The sequence below is a fragment of the Nomascus leucogenys genome, chromosome 7b, assembly GCF_006542625.1.
Source record: "Nomascus leucogenys isolate Asia chromosome 7b, Asia_NLE_v1, whole genome shotgun sequence".
Lineage (NCBI taxonomy): Eukaryota > Metazoa > Chordata > Mammalia > Primates > Hylobatidae > Nomascus > Nomascus leucogenys.
Window position 1 is genome coordinate 46,429,890 of NC_044387.1, and position 17,653 is coordinate 46,447,542.

General features: G+C 49.2%; 1 protein-coding gene across 5 annotated transcripts in view; it reads left to right on the plus strand.

The window, feature by feature from the left end:
* TXNRD2 (thioredoxin reductase 2) overlaps window positions 1-17,653 on the plus strand; it is a 72,684-nt gene that overhangs the window by 156 nt on the left and 54,875 nt on the right. For 4 of the 5 annotated variants that reach the window (XM_030815829.1, XM_030815828.1, XM_003280362.4 and 1 more), the window contains exon 2: window positions 10,972-11,040. In XM_030815829.1, the coding sequence (XP_030671689.1) occupies window positions 10,972-11,040 (69 nt within the window). The remainder of the gene's footprint in view (window positions 1-10,971; window positions 11,041-17,653) is intronic. The other variant, XM_012508148.2, reaches the window with a different exon arrangement.

Sequence of the window (17,653 nt, forward strand, 5' to 3'; positions counted from 1 at the left end):
CGTCCCCGTGGTAGGTGTCCGCGCGGCCGGGGTGTCCTCGTGAGGGTGTCCGCCCGGCGGTGGCCAGGGCGTCCGCGTGGGGGTGCCCACGCGGGGGTGTCCATATACCGGCCTCTTGGTCTAGGCTTGCTCAGGAGTCCGGGCTGCTTCTAGCCACAGGTAGCCCCCTTCCCAGATGAGGAAACTGAGGCCGGGTGCCTTGTCTGAGGTCCTGCTGTGCTGGCTGCACCTGTGGTCTCCCGGAGCTGGTGTCCCAGTAACAACTACAGTTCTGAAGATGATGATATCCCACCTCCCGAGGTCACCAGGCACCGGCCCCGCTGGCCAGACTTCCCAACTTCTCCCCAGACCCCTAGACTCTAGAGGTTAGAGGCTGCACAGAGCAAGGGGAGGATACACACTCGTCCCCCTGGAGCCCCTGAGGAACGGTTAACTAAATCAGGACAATAATCATAACTGAGCACTCGAAGCAGAGGCTGGGTGTCTGGTCACTCAGGAGGGTTCAAACCTCACCCTATAGGACAGACTCCCCCAGATGCGACCAAAGCGCCACCGTATCTGTTATGTGTGGCCAGTTTCATTCCATGCACGACAACATGGTCCCCCACCATGCAGGGGGCCCCTCGACCCAGCCCCCTGGATGCCTGTGACAGCGAGCGGCTCTCCCCACAGGCAGTGAGTGTAGAGGGGTGTAAGGACGGAGTCAGGGCTCCTTCCCAGGGATGGCGACTATGGGAGGCAGGGTGGCTGGCCCTCTGCCAGCGGTGGACTGGGGAGGGAGGGCTGACTGCGTGTGTGAATGAGCAGAGATGTTGCTATGGAGGTTTTGGGGATCTCCAGGACGGAGGGTGGCCCAACAGAGTTCTGGGAGGCAGTCACCACCTCGTGGCCTTGCTGAGACCTGGAACCCTTGGCCAGGGCACTCCATCTTTCAAAGCTTCTTGGCTGCATGTGTCAGGTGGGCAAGCTCAGGAAGGTTAAATGCACCCGTCCTAGTGGAGTCCCATAAAAGGGGATCGGCATCAAAAAGAGGAAAAATGTTCAAAGGGGATTTATCATGGGGTTCAGAATCACGCATGTGAGGGGCGGTAGTGGGGACAACAGACAGAAAAGTTTCCCCTTCCCATGCTCACAGTCCAGACATGGCAATAGCCAATTTCCAAAGTTCTAGGTATTCTGGGCTCAGAATGGGGAATATCACATGAGACCTCGGGCATGATGCAGGTAGCCCCCTTCCCAGATGGGGAAACTGAGGCTGGGTGCCTTGTCTGAGGTCCTGCTGTGCTGGCTGCACCTGTGGTCTCCCGGAGCTGGTGTCCCAGTAACAACTACAGTTCAGAAGATGATGATATCCCACCTCCCGAAGTCACCAGGCACTGGCCCCACTGGCCAGACTTCCCAACTTCTCCCCAGACCCCTAGACTCTAGAGGTTAGAGGCTGCACAGAGCAAGGGGAGGGTAATGCCCTGACTGTGTGTGTGAATGGGCAGAGCTGTTGCTATGGAGGTTTTGGGGATCTCCAGGACGGAGGGTGGCCCAACAGAGTTCTGGGAGGCAGTCACCACCTCGTGGCCTTGCTGAGACCTGGAACCCTTACTCGGGGGGTGATGCCCTTATCTTCCCGTTTTAAGGGAAAGAACAAGCTGAACCTTCTATGCAAAATAGGATGATGAGCCTGGTCCTCCCAGTAAGAAATAAAATAAGCAGCCTCCAGGCATTCCCTTATGCCAGAGGAGCAATTGTTTTTTAAATAGCCCTTTGGTGCCCGGTGTGTTATTAAACCATATGAGTCTTTTTTTTTTTTGAGACAGAGTCTCGCTCTGTCGCCCAGGCTGGAGTGCAGTGGTGTGATCTCGGCTAACTGCAAGCTTCACCTCCCGAGTTCATGCCATTCTCCTGCCTCAGCCTCCCGAGTAGCTGGGACTACAGGCATCCGCCACCACGCCTGGCTAATTTTTTTTGTATTTTTAGTAGAGACGGGATTTCACTATGTTAGCCAGGATGGTCTCGATCTCCTGACCTCATGATCCCACCTGCCTTGGCCTCCCAAAGTGCTGGGATTACAGGCATGAGCCACTGCGCCCAACCTAGTCATTTTTGAATACTACTGCATGTGAGTTAACACAATCATTCCCAAATTAAAGTTTTAGATGGGCCCTCAAAATTTTTAGGACATGGTTTTCCTACAGGTTTATATTGAAAGTATGGGGTATCTCCTATTACTTCCCTTTTTATTTGTCTTAAAGGAGAAAGGGAGAGTGGAGACCAAATGTCCCCGTTTCCCTATAGCTAATCTCTCTGGAAGACAAGCAGCCCAGACGTGAGCTTCTAGATGGATACAACCAGGTGCATGTCCGAGGCACAGAGGAGGGTATTTATAACCCATGGTAACATTAAATGCAGTGCCTTTTCCTGGTTGAGCGGGGCAATGGTCATCTGTAGCTCCAGGCATCCACACACTATCGTTAGTATAGATTTCTGCAGGAGCATCCATCCAGGTGAGAGGTCGAATAAGTGGAGGAAAAGGCACATAAGCCCAATAAGAATAATTTCGTGTAGCAGGTAAATCAGTTTAAGGGGAAACTGGTGAGAGAGAAAGTATAAAGAAGATAATTATTAAATAAAACCTGTTGTAAGCGAGATCCAGTGCTGAAGGAGGAAGAGAAGGACAGAGGGATGTTATTTTCAGGCTAATAGAAATGGTGAGATTTTTAGGTTCGTAAGGAGAAAAAGAAAGATAATTAGGAGAAGTGGGATTAGTTAGAGGGGTTTACCTTGCCATTAGGGAAGATTGAACAGACCCATTTTGATTTGGTGTGCCAGTTTCTGAGGAGTCAGCACAGATCTCACCAGGTGTGAGGGCGGTCTCTGACGCGAATGTCTCTTCCTTGTGGTTTTTATTGTCAGTATTCACATGAAGTTTAAGTCTCCTAGTGGGCACCCAGACAGGGGATTGATGATCTCCTGGTGAAACACAAGTGTACCCTCTTCCCCACGTTATGATTGTTCCAGGTTCCCAGGTATTGGTTTGGGAGTTTTTCCATGACACTGGCTTGCCTTCATTTAGGGAGAATTTTTTGCCTGTATAATGGCATTCAGCTGCAGTCAGAGTATTGTTTTTAGGAACATTTAGAAAGTTTAAGGTAGACAATGCTGAATATAATTGGGAGTGGGGAGTAGTTAAATTATGCTTTTAAACCAGCCTTGTCTTCTTTTACAGTAACTTGAAGAGGTTTAGTAATTTTTTCGTATTTTGGACTGAGACTGAGTCCAGAAACAAACCCCATGTTTTCCATTATATGTTGACTGGGAGCACTATAAGAGTTATGTGGAATATTAATTTCAGCCCCACATTGTGCCAGCAAATCTCTGCCCCGAAGATTAATGGGGATTGGCATGATATAAGGCTGAATTGTTCCTTTTGACCATCAGGGCCAGTGCAAGGCAAGATAAATGTACTCTGGTGAACTTCTTCAGCTTTTCCAACACCTTCTAGTCTCATGTTAGCGGGATGTTTAAGCCAGGAGGAAGGCCATAAATTAGAGGAAATAATAGAAACATCAGCCCCAGTATCAACTAGTCCCTCCAACTTTTTTCCTTGAATGTGTATGGTGCAGGTAGGCCGTTGTTTAGAAATTATGTTAATCCAATAAGCGGCTTTTTCACCTCCGGAGCCCATCCCAGGGCCCCATGTCTTATCTCCTTTGTTTAAAACAATATTAGGTAGTAAAAGTAATTGAGCAATTGACTCACTGGCTGGAATGGAAACAGGAACTTTAGCAGACACCATAAGTTTACATAAGTTTAATCTCATGAGAGGAATCAGAATTAATGAGACTAGTATGAACTATGAAACCTTTAGCAGAGGTGGATGCCCTGCCTAACACCAGGCCCACCGAACCTTGAGGTAAAGGGCCAGTGACCCCCGTGGGGACAATTAAAGGCAAAGAATTAGGTAGTAAATTTAGAGGAATGGTACTACAGAGATCGACCGCCCCGCCCCCTACTGTGGAGGTAGACGAGCATTGTACTGAGACAGAAGAAGAGGCTGGGACCCATCTGGATTGGCTGTAGGTAAATTTGTTTGTGCTGGGGGCTGCGTTGGGACTGCTTGAAGCAAAAACACAACATTGGTCTGAGTCTGAGGTGTCCCATTTGATACTGGGGCCTGGGACTGGCCTTGCTTCCCGTTTCCCTGGTTCCGTGGCAAGGGATTTTCATCTATATCAGACTTAGAGTGGCAAGTACTTGCCCAATGTTTACCTTTACGACAACACAGGCAAACAGTAGCAGGAGCATTTGGCCTTGTTTGTTGAGCTGGCTTGGCTGCTTTTAAGTTTTTAACAGTGCAGTTTTTTGGGGTATGACCAAGGTGACCACAATTATAGCAGGCTCCAAGAAAAGAATCAGTCGAGCCAGTTTAGTTGCCGTGCTTCATGGCCGGTGCCCACAGAATAGCTTTGTGGGTCTCCGATCCAATGCCTTCACAAGCTTTAATATATGCAGGCAACACCTCGTGATCAGGTAAATTTTGATGTTGGATGGAACGCATGGCCATTTTACACTCATGGTTCTCATTTTCAAAAGCTAACATATGAAGAAGAATACCTTGAATGCGCTCATCAGAGACAGATTTTTCAATAGCATCTTGTAATTTAGCTAAAAAATCAAGATATAATTCATTGTGACCCTGTTTAACAGTAGTAAAAGAAACAGGAGCTTGGCCTGGGTGCCAATTTATCCCAAGCTCTCATACACACCTTTGTTACTTGTTCCATGGTGAGAGCATCAAAGCCTAAATGAGCAGTAGTATCAGAGTAATTATTGGAGCCTGTGAGCTGAGCCTGAGTAACTGGAATGCCCTCAGCCCGATTTAGCTGAGCCTGCAGGCGGGCCTCCTCTGACCACCAGGTACGGAATTGTAAATGCTGCGATGGAGTTAGAACAGTTTTTGCCTAAAGGTCACAGTCTAAAGAAGCAAAATGACCTCAGTACAAAGAGTCTGTAATACCATTTTAACATATGGAGAAGTGGGACCATACTGAGTACAAGCATCCTTGAATTCTTTTAAAAAGGTAAGATTGAGTGGCATATATCAACGCGCTTGTACCCCTTGAGCATTAGGAGGTTCCAGCATGACTGAATAAGCCCACGCCTCTAATCTACCTGTTTGTTTTGGCGTAATAAGCATTGCATGGAAGTTTCAAGAGCAGGCACATGAGATGGAGTTGGCATAGAAGTGACAGGAAAAGTATGTGTAGATAAGGCAAACTGAGATTGAAGGGGTCAGACTGGTATGAGAGTGTGAGAAAGGGGCATTGGGGGAGCAGAAGAGGCAGAAGCATACTGGTGATTACTGGCCCAGTCCTGTGCAACCAGAGTGGCAAGGGCATCCCTGCATGAAGAAGGGTACAGAGAAGCAGGTTGAGTGGATGGCAAAGTGACCAGTTGAGGGACCGAAATTATAGGAGGGTGAGGGGTTGTGATGGACAGGGGAGGGCCTGCAGAATTACAGGTAAATTGTAGTTTGGATGGCTCCGGAGGCAAAGACTGCAAAGGTTTGGAGAGGGAAGAGTTAGCATAGATATGGTCCTGGGCTGTCCGAGTTGGGGCCGCAGGAGCTACCAGTGTTGGCTTTTCGTGAAAAGAAATAAGATCATCGGGGTGACGTTAAGCCAAAGTCACCGGAGTTAGATATTGAATCCTCAATATTGTCAGGTGGGGGAGGAGTAGGCAAAGGGAGGGGCTGAGCAGATAATGAAGGCCGAGTGGGAGAGGAAAGCTGAGGAAGAGGTAGAGGGTGGCCAGATTCAGAAAATTGTGGTAACTGCAGGTGTCACGGGATTGGTATGTCATTAGGATGGCACGTACCAAGGCCCAATCACCCCAAACAGTGACGGGAACATAATTTCCTGTCGGGACCAGTTCTCGGAATTTTGCACCAACATGATCCCATAGTTCCACATCTAATGTTCCCTTTTCAGGAAACCAAGGACAGTGATCTTCCACCGCCCTGAATAGGGTGACCATATTTTCTATGGGAACCCGAACTCCCCCGTTTTAACAGGAATTTAATATAGCAGAGATAAGCATAACGTTTAGACTCCGTGTGACCCATAGTTACCCCGGACAATACACAGACAACTCACCAATCATCAGGGAGCCAAAAGCGTTTCTGTGGACTGGACCGATGAACATTTCTCCGCACCTACCAAAGGGAATCGGGTTCCCACATGCACTTAGGAAAAAGAAAACCACGTTGGGCACCAGATATTGGGGGAACCTGTCCCTAATATTTCAACGTAGTTTCTTTCTATTTTCCATAAGTGTCAGCCAGCTGAGAAATAAAGAGAAAGAGTACAAAGAGGAATTTTACAGCTGGGCTGCTGGGGGTGACATCACATATTGGTAGGACCGTGATGCCCACCTGAGCCGCAAAACCAGCAAGTTTTTATTAAGGATTTTAAAAGGGGAGGGGGTGTACGAACAGGGAGTAGGTCACAAAGATCACATGCTTCAAAGGGCAAAAGACAGAACAAAGATCACATGCTTCTGAGGAAAAAGGACAAGGGCAACATCAGAACTACTGATAAGGGTCTATGTTCAGCTGTGCACATATTGTCTTGATAAACATCTTAAACAACAGAAAACATGGTTCAAGAGCAGAGAACCGGTCTGACCACAGATTTACCAGGACGGAGTTTTCTCCCCACCCTAATAAGCCTAAGGGTACTGCAGGAGACCAGGGTGTATTTCAGTCCTTATCTCAACCGAATAAGACAGACACTCCCAGAGCAGCCATTTATAGACCTCCCCCCAGGAATGCATTCCTTTCCCAGGGTCTTAATAGTAATATTCCTTGCTAGGAAAAGAATTTAGCGATCTCTCTCCTATTTGCACGTCCATTTATGAGCTCTCTGCAAGAGAAAAATATGGCTGTTTTTGCCCGACCCCGCAGGCAGTCAGACCTTATGGTTGTCTTCGCTTGTTTCCTAAAAATCGCTGTTATTCTGTTCTTTTTCAAGGTGCACTGATTTCATATTGTTCAAACATACATGTTTTACAATCAATTTCTACAGTTAACACAATTATCACAGTGGTCCTGAGGTGATGTATATTATCAGCTTACGAAGATAACAGGATTAAGAGATAAAGTAAAGACAGGCGTAAGAAATTATAAAAGTATTACTTGGGGGCCCGGGTGCGGTGGCTCACGCCTATAATCCCAGCACTTTGAGAGGCCGAGGCGGGCGGATCACAAGGTCAGGAGATCAAGACCATCCTGGCTAACACAGTGAAACCCTGTCTCTACTAAAAATACAAAAAATTAGCAGGGTGTGGTGGTGGGCGCCTGTAGTCCCAGCTACTCGGGAGGTTGAGGCAGGAGAATGGTGTGAACCCAGGAGGCGGAGCTTGCAGTGAGCTGAGATTGTGCCACTGCACCCCAGCCTGGGCGACAGAGAGAGACTCTGCCTCAAAAAAAAAAAAAGAAAAAGGTATGAAAGTATTACTTGGGAATTGATAAATGTCCATATTGAAATGAAATCTTCACAATTTATGTTCCTCTGCCGTGGCTCCAGCCAGTCCCTCCATTCGGGGTCCCTGACTTCCCGCAACACAGGTGTGAGCCACTGTGCCTGGCCCAGGGGTGCAGGTTTTGTTTTGTTTTGTTTTGTTTTGTTTTGTTTTGTTTCTGAGACAGTCTTACTCTGTTAACCAGGCTGGAGTGCAGTGGTGCTATCATAGCTCACTGCAGCCTTGAACTCCTGGGCTCAACTCACCCTCCAGCCTCAGCCTCCCCAGTAGCTGGGACTGCGGGCCCTGCAGTTTCTCCTTTTAGAGTAGGAAGACCTGACCTGTCCCAGACTTGGAGCGGGTGGGCGATGCAGCCCCTGAACAGGAGCCAGAATGACATCACCTGCTGCCAGGAAAAAGCTCAAGATAGAGCAGCCATACAGGAGGGCCCCTGAGGTGGCACCCTGAGGTGGCCAGCCTGCCTGTGGATGCACATTTTGGGGGACCCTTCCACTTGCCCTCACTGGTGCAGTGCTGCATTCTCTTGGGCCTTGCTCTGAGCTCTGGGCTCCTGCTCTTTGCTGGCCTGTACCAGGCAGTGGGTTCAAAGAGGAGCAGAAAATTAATGGACAATATGTCAGAAGGCAGAGGCAAGGCAGACACTTGCTGGGGCCAAGCCCTGCGGGCAGAGAGGGTATGCCTGGCTAAAGTGGGTGAAAGGCAAGGTTATGAGGTTCCCCAGGACACTGGAGTGCACAGGTGGTGTGTCCCCAGGTAACGCCTGCCACCCAGCCCTTCCTCCCACAGAGCAGCATCTGCCCTACCCACCTTTGAGGTACTTTGGGGTCTTTCCTCCCCAGCAGGCTACCCAAGCCCTTCCAAGTGCTTAAAGGCAGATTTCCTATGCTTGCAACCGACTGCCCTATGCCAGTGTTTATCAGCCCGAGAGGGCTCCTGGGTGTGTACAGGGGGCGAGCAAGCTGCCCAAGATAAGCACATCCATACAGACAGCTGCTCACCCTGCCCGATAGCAGACAGAGGGGGCACAGTGCGAGGCTGCAGGGCAGGATGACCTAACGAGGGCCCTGCTATGGTAACAAGAAGGACAGGCACCTGCCACGGAAGGCAGGGACGTTCTGAGCAAAGTCTCCGGCTACCAGGCAGCTGGAGGAGAGAGATGCTTCTCCATCAGCAGGTTCATGCTCCCCGGGGGACCTGGTGGCATTTTCTCCCTGACCAGCAGTCCTTGGTTCTCTAGACTTATATTAAAGCCATTAGAATAATTTACAACAGTTTAGGCCTTTCCAGAGCCCTTGAGTTGAATTAGGAATTGAGTGTGCTTTGGACTGGCTGCTGGAACCGAGTTGTGGCTCTGTCAGTTCCCGCAGGTGCGCACACATCTCACGTGCACTCAGATGCTGGCTGCCAGGTGAAACAGTGGGTGGGTTTGGTTGTGGGGCAGGCTGGCTGCCGGCCATGGCCTGAGTGCCTGGATGCAGCTTCCCAAGCTTTCTCAGCTGTGAGCCAGGGCTCCTCTAGGCTCCAGCTCTTGTATCCTTTAGGAGTACAGGTTCTAGACCTGTCTGTGGGGCATCTGCAGAGCCAGGGTGTGGAGAGACATGACACTCCAAGTACATTCTCTGCAGCATTGCCTGCCTAGGAAGGTGGCGGTGGCTGCAAAGATAGGTGCAGCCTTCTCATGGCAGACGCTAGGCTCTGATGCAGGTGTTGGGCAGGTTGCCCAGCCTTGTATGACAGACCCTGCTCTGATCATGGAACCTCTTAGCCTTGTCTGAAGCAGCGACCGGCTCCAGATGCTCTGGGAGGGTGGTGCTTCTCATCTGGGCAGGCTCGTATCTGCAAAGGGGCTGAGGGCACTACTTGTTTTATACCCCAGAGTCTTGTCATCAGTCCCCACCCTGCCCTCACCCCAGCAGACTGATGACTTTCTATTATTTCTTCCTTCCTTCAGCAGGGAGTTGGCTGGTGCCTGGTGCTGGGTGTCCTGGACCTCAGGCCTAGTTCAGTGTACTTCCCCTCTCTACTTCCTCCCTCCACTCCCTTCTTCTCCATCCCTCCCTTTTTTGGCTGCCCCTTGCCTCCCTTCCTCGCCAGTAGCTTGCAGAGTAGACACAGATGACACCTTTTGCAGGCTAAAAAGGCTGAGAGTGGCACTATGTGCAGTGAGCCACCACGGAGGACCAAGGTGAGGCGACACCACAACCAGCCCAGAAGGAATTCCAGGGATGAAACCTGAGCCCAGGCAGCTCTCCCTGTGCCCAGGGTGGCTTCCCTCCTAGGTGACTGCAGCCGGGCACACCGAGACCCTGGCTGTGTGCACTGGCCAGCTATGAGGGACAGGGGCTGCTTGTGCTTTTATTATTATTATTATTATTTTTTGAGATGGAGTCTCGCTCTGTCTCCCAGGCTGGAGTGCAGTGGCGTGGTCTCCGCTCACTGCAAGCTCCGCCTCCTGGGTTCACGCCATTCTCCTGCCTCAGCCTCCCGAGTAGCTGGGACTACAGGCGCCTGCCACCGCGCCCGGCTAATTTTTTTGTATTTTTAGTAGAGACGGGGTTTCACTGGGTTAGCCAGAATGGTCTCTATCTCCTAACCTCGTGATCTGCCTGCCTTGGCCTCCAAAAAGTGCTGGGATTACAGGCGTGAGCCACCGTGCCCGGCCTGTGCTTTTATTCTTGCTCACTTGTGATGGAGGGCAGCCTTCACAACTGAAAGGCACGTGGACTTGAGGAGAATGTTTTAGTCCACCTTGCTGGCTCATGCTTGTAATTCTAGCACCTTGGGAGGCCAAGGTGGGAGGATTGCTTGAGGCCAGGTGTTTGAGACCAGCCTGGGCAACATAGCCAGACCCCATCTCTACAAAACAAAAAAATTTAGCTGGACGTGGTGGTCGGTGCCTGTAGTCCCAGCTATTCTGGAGGCTGATGCTAGAGGATCACTTGAGCCCAAGAGGTAGAGGCTGCAGTGAGCTGTGATTGTGCCACTGTGCCCCTGTCGTTGGGGCCCTTCCGGGTCTATGTCCCAGCCCTGTGCTGACTGTATTCCTTCTCACCTTTCATCCCTTCCCCCAAGCAGGGCAGTGGACTACAATCTTCTGAGTGACAGAGTGAGATCCTGTCTCAAAAATAAATAGAATAAAAAAGAAAATATGTTGGTTCTTTGTCTGGCTGAGAACACTGGGTGAAGTTTGAGTTCAGAGTGGTGTGCGTGTGATTTGCAAAGATGATCACACACACCCACGGCCAACCTCACCACCATATGGCTTGGTCTCTGGATTTGCACAGACTGTGTATCGAGTCACTCTTTCTGCTCTGATGTGTGGTGTCTTGTCACCCCTGACCATCACAGAATGGAGTCTCCAATCCTGATAAAATAGATCTTGCACCACGTTTAACCAGACAGACATTCCTTCCCACCTCTCATCCCTTCTCTCAGCAGGTCAACGGGACTATGATCTCCTGGTGATCGGCGGGGGATCTGGCGGCCTGGCTTGTGCCAAGGAGGGTATGTATTCTGTATCCTTCGTGGCAAGGCCTCGAGGCTTTTAGGGCCCCTAGAGAAGGTGGTGCTGTCCAGAAAATGTCCATGAGCAAAATGCGCCGCCTCCCTGCTGGGGTCACCCCAGTGGCCTCTGTGTTGTGGCCCATTCCCTGCCACTCTCCAGCTGTCTGCTGTACCCAGCAGCCACGGTGGCACTTCGTGGCTGAAGTCTTCCTCAGCTCCAGCCCTTCAGCTCTTCCGCTTTACTCATAGTGACAGCCCCAATCCGACTAGTCTCAGCTCCCACCACTCACACCCTCCGCGGGCTCCCCACTTTCCTTCACATGCTTCTGGACAGTCCTCTCCTTCGCCTTAATGTGGCTGTCACCCTGCCTGCCTGCTCTCTGCACCTGCCCGGCTAGCTGCGAGGCTGGAGCTGCACCCTCCTGCCTGTCCCTGTCCTTGTTCTTAGTGCTGGCGCCTTCCCCCAGGGCTCATGGTCAGTTCTGCTGGCTGAGTCTTGTACTTGGCCTAGCACCCATTGAGTAAAGATGTTGGGCAAACGGGCTGGACCCAGAGGTGTCCAGAGACGACACCTTGCAGTTATCTACTAACCCACGTGATGCACAGGCCACCAGCACTTTGCTGGAGTCTGTGCCCTGCTGTAGGAGTTCCTGGTCTGCTCTGGCCATGTCTAAACAATGATAAGGGGGCAGGTGTGGTGAATGGGGAGGGGAGGGGATGAGAGGGAGGTGGGGCTGAAATGAGAGGGAGTTAACTGGGCACTTTGGCCCTGAAGTTGTGCTTCTCTGATGTCCAGTATTGGGCTTTAGAAGTATACATGGTGTAAAAGAAATCCACTACTCTTGCTCCATGGGGGCCGGGGAGTGTGTAGGAACCTGGGAAGTCTCCTGGCCTATTGGGGATCAGCAGAGGCACCCAGGATCAGTGCCACACTGTACTCTAAGAACCACTCCCAGAAACGGATGGCACAGGGAGCCACGAGGCCTGGTGCTGTTCCTTTTAGCAGACCGGGCACGTGGGCTGTGTGTTCACTCCCATGCTGGGAGTGACCAGCTGCAGAGACTGAGTCCCCTTTAATCCGGAATGTGGACAGCTCCTGGGTATGTCTCCACCTTTCATGAGAGCGGCATTTCCCTGCAGAGGATGACGTGGTTTTGCGCCTTTTTTGAGATGAACTGTACCTATTAAAATGGGCAATCTGATCATTCTTGACATGTGCATGTGTCCGTGCAGCCAGTACTGCAGTCAAGACTGGCGAGTGTGTCCTCCACCCCGTTAGTCCGCCGGGGCTGCCATAATAAACAGACTGCCATAACAGACTGGGCGGCTGAAACAATACATGCTTATTGTCTCTCAGTTCTGGAGGCTAGAAATCATCAAGATGCGGGCAGGGCTGGTTTCTTCTGAGACCTGTCCCTTGGGCTGTAGATGGCAGTCGTTGTCCCTCTGTGCATGTCTATGTCCTAATCTCTACCTATATCCGTCCTAATGGATCAGGTGGATGCCCTCTTATTTTGTTGGCTTTTTATTGGAGACAGAGTCTTGTTCTGCGTCCCAGGCTGGAGTGCAGTGTCGTGATCTCAGCTCACTGCAACCTCAAACTCCTGGGTTCAAGCCATCCTCCTGCCTTAGCCTCCCAAAATGCTATTACAAGCGTGGCCACTGTACCTGTATATGGCCTCATTTTTTTTTTTTTTTTTTTTGAGACAGAGTCTCACTCTGTTGCCCAGGCTGGAGTGCAGTGGTGCGATCTCGGCTCAGTGCAACCTCTGCCTCCCGGGTTCACACCGTTCTCCTGTCTCAGCCTCCCAAGTAGCTCGGACTACAGGCACCTGCCACCACACTTGGCTAATTTTTGTATTTCAGTAGACATGGGGTTTCACCATGTTGGTCAAGCTGGTCTCGAACTTCTGGCCTCAAGTGATCCGCCTGCCTCGGCCTCCCAAAGTGCTGGGATTACAGGCATGAGTCACCGCCTCCAGCCAACTTAATTACCTTTTTGAAGACCCTGTGTCTAAATACAGTCACATTCTGAAGTGCTAGGGTTTAGGGCTTCCACACAGGGATTTTGAGGGGATATGGCTCAGCCCATAACACCCCAACATTTTCTGAAACCTTGGCAATCCCTTCCGGCTTCCCCTGCTCTGCATCCCAGGCAACCAGGCATGTGCTGTCTGTCACTATAGTTTGCATTTTCTATAATTGCGTATAAACGGAATGCTGCTGTATGTCATCTTCCTCTTCTGGCTTCTTTCACTCAGGGTAATGACCTTGAGACTCATCTTTGTTGGCGCGAGTGTCGATGGTTTCTTGCTTTTCATTGCTGAGTAGTGTTCTATTTATGGCTGTGCCATTTCGTGTACGTGTTCCCCTGTAGCTGGACACTTGAATTGTTTCCACCTTTTGGCCATTGTGGACAATACTGCTGTGAACATCTGTCTGTGTGTTTGTGTGGATATATGTTTCAAATTATTTTGGGTAAGTGCCTAAAAATGGACCAGCTGGGTCGTGTGGTATATCTCTTATTTAGGTGTTTTTTCATTTCTTTTAGCAGCATTTTGTAGTTTCTTTTTTATTCAAGTTTTTTTAATTAAAAAAAAGAAAGATGAGGCTCTCTTTGTGTTGCCCAGGCTGGTTTCGAAATCCTGGGCTCAAATGATCCTCCCACCTTGGCCTCCCAAAACATTGGGATTACAGGAATGAGCCACCGTGCCTGGCCTGTAGTTTTCAATGTATACGTCTTTCACATATTTTATCAGATACGTCCCTAAGTGTTTCATATTTTTAGAATAGTTTTATTGAGATATACCTCACATTACGTATGCGTTTGTCCCTCGGTACCCGAGGACGATTGGTTTCAGGACCCCCTGCTGTTACCAAAATCCATGGACACCGAAATTCGTGCATACTAGAGTCAGGCAGTCGGCCCTGCAGCACCCACGGATGCAGAGTCAGCCCTCTGTATATATAGTTTTGCATCCTGTGAATACTGTTTTTTTCTTTTTCTTTCTTTTCTTTCTTTTTTTTTTTGAGACAAGGTCTCACTGTGTTGCCCAGGCTGCAGTAAATGGCGCAATCTCGGCTCACTGCAACCTCCACCTCCCGGGTTCAAGCGATTTTCCCACCTCAGCCTCCCAAGTGGCTGGGACCACAGGCACCACCATGCCCAGCTACTTTTTGTATTTTTTGGTGGAGATGGGGTTTCGCTATGTTGCCCAGGCTGGTCTTGAATTCTTGAGCTCGAGTGATCCATCTGCCTCAGCCTCCCAAAGTGCTGGATTACAGGCATGAGCCACCACGCCCAGCTGAGTACTGTATTTCCAGTCCGAGTTTGGTTACAGATTTGGAACTTGCTGATATGGAGAGATAACATATATATTTTTTTGAGACCAAGTTTTGCTCTTGTCACCCAGGCCGGAGTGCAATGGCACAATCTCAGCTCACTGCAATCTCTGCCTCCTGGATTCAAGCAGTTCTCTTGCCTCAGCCTCCCGAGTAGCTGGGATTACAGGTGCCTGCCACCACGCCCAGCTAATTTTTGTATTTTTAGTAGAGACGGGGTTTCACCATGTTGGCCAGGCTAGTCTCGAACTCCTGACCTCAGGTGATCCGCCCACCTCAGCCTCCCAATCACAGCTGGGATTACAGGAGTGAGCCACTGCGCCCGGCCAAAATTTGTGTTTTTAAATGTATGTTTAACAATTAAAAAAAAAATCCATGTATGAGCGGACCTGTGCAGTTCAAACCTGTGTTATTCAAGAACATTTTAGTTTCTCCCCAAAATACCCTGTACCCATTAGCAGTCAGTCTCTTCCCACCTCTCCCCAGCCCCTGGCAACCATTAATCTACTTCCTGTATCCATGAATGTGTCTGTTCTGGACATTTCAGCTGTTTTTGTTTGTTTGAAGACAGGGTCTGACTCTGTTGCCCAGGCTGGGGTGCAGTGGCAACATCTCGGCTCACTGCAACCTCCGCCTCTCGGGCTCAAGCAATTCTCCCACCTCAGCCTCCCAAGTAGCTGGGATTACAGGTGTGCACCACCACATCCAGCTAATTTTTTGTATTTTTAGTAGAGACGGGGTTTCACCATACTGGCCAGGCTGGTCTCGAACTCTTGACCTCTCAAGTGATCCGCCCACCTTGGCCTTCCAAAGGGTTGGGATTAACAGGTGTGAGCCACCGTTGTTTTGTTTTTTGAGATGGAGTCTCGCTCTGTCACCCTGGCTGGAGTGCAGTGATGTGATCTTGGCTCACTGCAACCTGTGCCTCCCGGGCTCAAGTGATTCTCCTGCCTCAGCCTCCCGAGTAGCTGGGACCACAGACACACACCACTATACCCGACTAATTTTTGTACTTGTTGTAGAGATGGGGTTTCACCATGTTGGCCAGGCTGGTCTTGAACTCTTGACCTCAGGTGATCCGCCCACCTTGGCCTCCCAGAGTGCTGGTATTACAGGCATGAGCCACCGTGCCTGGCCTCTTTGCATTTTCTTAATGGTATCCTTTGTGCCACAAAAGTTTTAAATTTTGGTGAAGTCCAATTTATCTATTTTTTTCCTTTGTTGCTTATGATTTTGGTATCATAGCTAAGAAATCCAAGGTCACAAAGATTTACACCTGTGTTTTCTTCTAAGCGTTTTATAGTTCAAGCTCTTACAGTTAGGTCTTTGATTTATTTTGAGTTGCTTTAGGGTTTATGGCATGTACCTTAACTTGCCAGTCTACTCTTAAAAGAGCATACATCTATTCCACCTCCTAACCTTCATTCTATGTTATTGTATCATGTGTTTACTGTTACATGTTATAAATCCACAATACATCATTATTATATTTGTTTAAAATATACTTAAGTCGTGTGAGAAAATCTCACATACTTACCCATGTATTTCTGTGCTCTTCATTCCTTTGTGAGGATCCACATTTCCATCTGGTATATTTCTTCTACCTTAAGGGCATCCTTTAGCATTTCTTGTAATATGGCTCTAGGGGTAATGAATTCTTTCAGCTTTTGTATGTCTGAAAACATCTTTATTTTGCCTTCTTTTGTTGTTGTTGTTTTTTTTTTTTTTTTTTTTTTTTGAGATGGAGTCTTGTTCTGTCACCCAGGCTGGAGTGCAGTGGCGCGATCTTGGCTCACTGCAAGCTCTGTCTCCTGGGTTCGTGCCATTCTCCGGCCTCAGCCTCCTGAGTAGCTGGGACTATAGGCGCATGCCACCATGCCCGGCTAATTTTTTTGTGATTTTAGTAGAGACGGGGTTTCACTATGTTAGCCAGGATGGTCTCGATCTCCAGACCTTGTGATCTGCCCGCCTTGGCCTCCCAAAGTGCTGGGATTACAGGCGTGAGCCACCATGCCTGGCCCCCCCCCCCTTTTTTTTTTCAGTACTTTAAAAATTTTGCCCCTCTGACTTCTGGCTTGCATTGTTTCCAGTGAGAAATCCGCTACTATTTTTATCTTAGTTTCCCTGTAGTGTGTCTTGGTTGCTTTTAGGATTTTCTCTTTTCATTGGCCTTGAGCAATGGTTTTTACTTATGGTGTGCCTTGATGTTGTTGTGTTATTATTATTTGTTTTGCCAGAGTTTGTTGAACTTCTTGGTTCTATGAATTTTTAGTTTTTGTGAAGTTGTGAAATTTTTTGACCATTATTTTATCAAATAATTGTTCTGTCCCTCCCTCTTCCCCTGACATGTGGGGACTTTTAATTCCATGTATATTAGGCTTCATGAAGCTTCCCCAGAACCTACTGATGCTCTTTTCATTAGAAACATTTCTCACTCTGCGTTTCATTTTGGATAGTTTCTATTCCTATGTTTTCAAACCCACCAATAAAAGATTCTGCAACATCTGACCTGCCATTAATCCCGTCCAGTGTATTTTTCATCTTCTGTATTGTAGTTTTCATCTCTACAATCCAGCTTGAGCCTTTGGTTATATCTTCCATGTTGCTCCTGCACTGTTTGAACATGCAGAATGGCTAGTGGGGCAGTGAGCTGAGGAGAAGGGTCGGAGGGGAATCTCGGCTGTTGGGTCTACGGGTATGATGGAGACCATGCAGCTGAAAGTAAACTGTCACCCCTTCTGCTTCAGTGTGAAAGGCCAGGTGAAGATACTGCGGCTGATGAGGCTGGGCCTTAGGGTGCGAGGGGTGGTGGAATCTGCTTGTGGGCAGGAGATGTGGCTATGTGGCTATAAAGGATGAAGATGAACGCCCTGTTTGCTTTTCAGCCTCGCTTGGATCAAGGTTAAAAGGCCAGTTGCGGCCTTCTTGGTGGAAGAAGGAGAGAGATAAGGCACTGTCCTCCCCTTTGGAGGGTCTGGGGATACACTCATCCATCAAAACCACTGAGGGCTGGGCGTGGTGTGTGCCTGTGGTCCCAGCACTTTGGGAGGCTGAGCTGGGAGGATCACTTGAGCCCAGGAGGTCAAGGCGTAAGCAGGCTGTGATCGCACTGCTGCACACCAGTGCCTGGGCGACAAGGTGAGACCCTGTCTCTTTAAAAGAAAAAAAAAAGCCATTTTTTTTTTTTTTTTTTTTTTTTATTATACTTTAGGGTTTTAGGGTACATGTGCACAATGTGCAGGTTTGTTACATATGTATCCATGTGCCATGT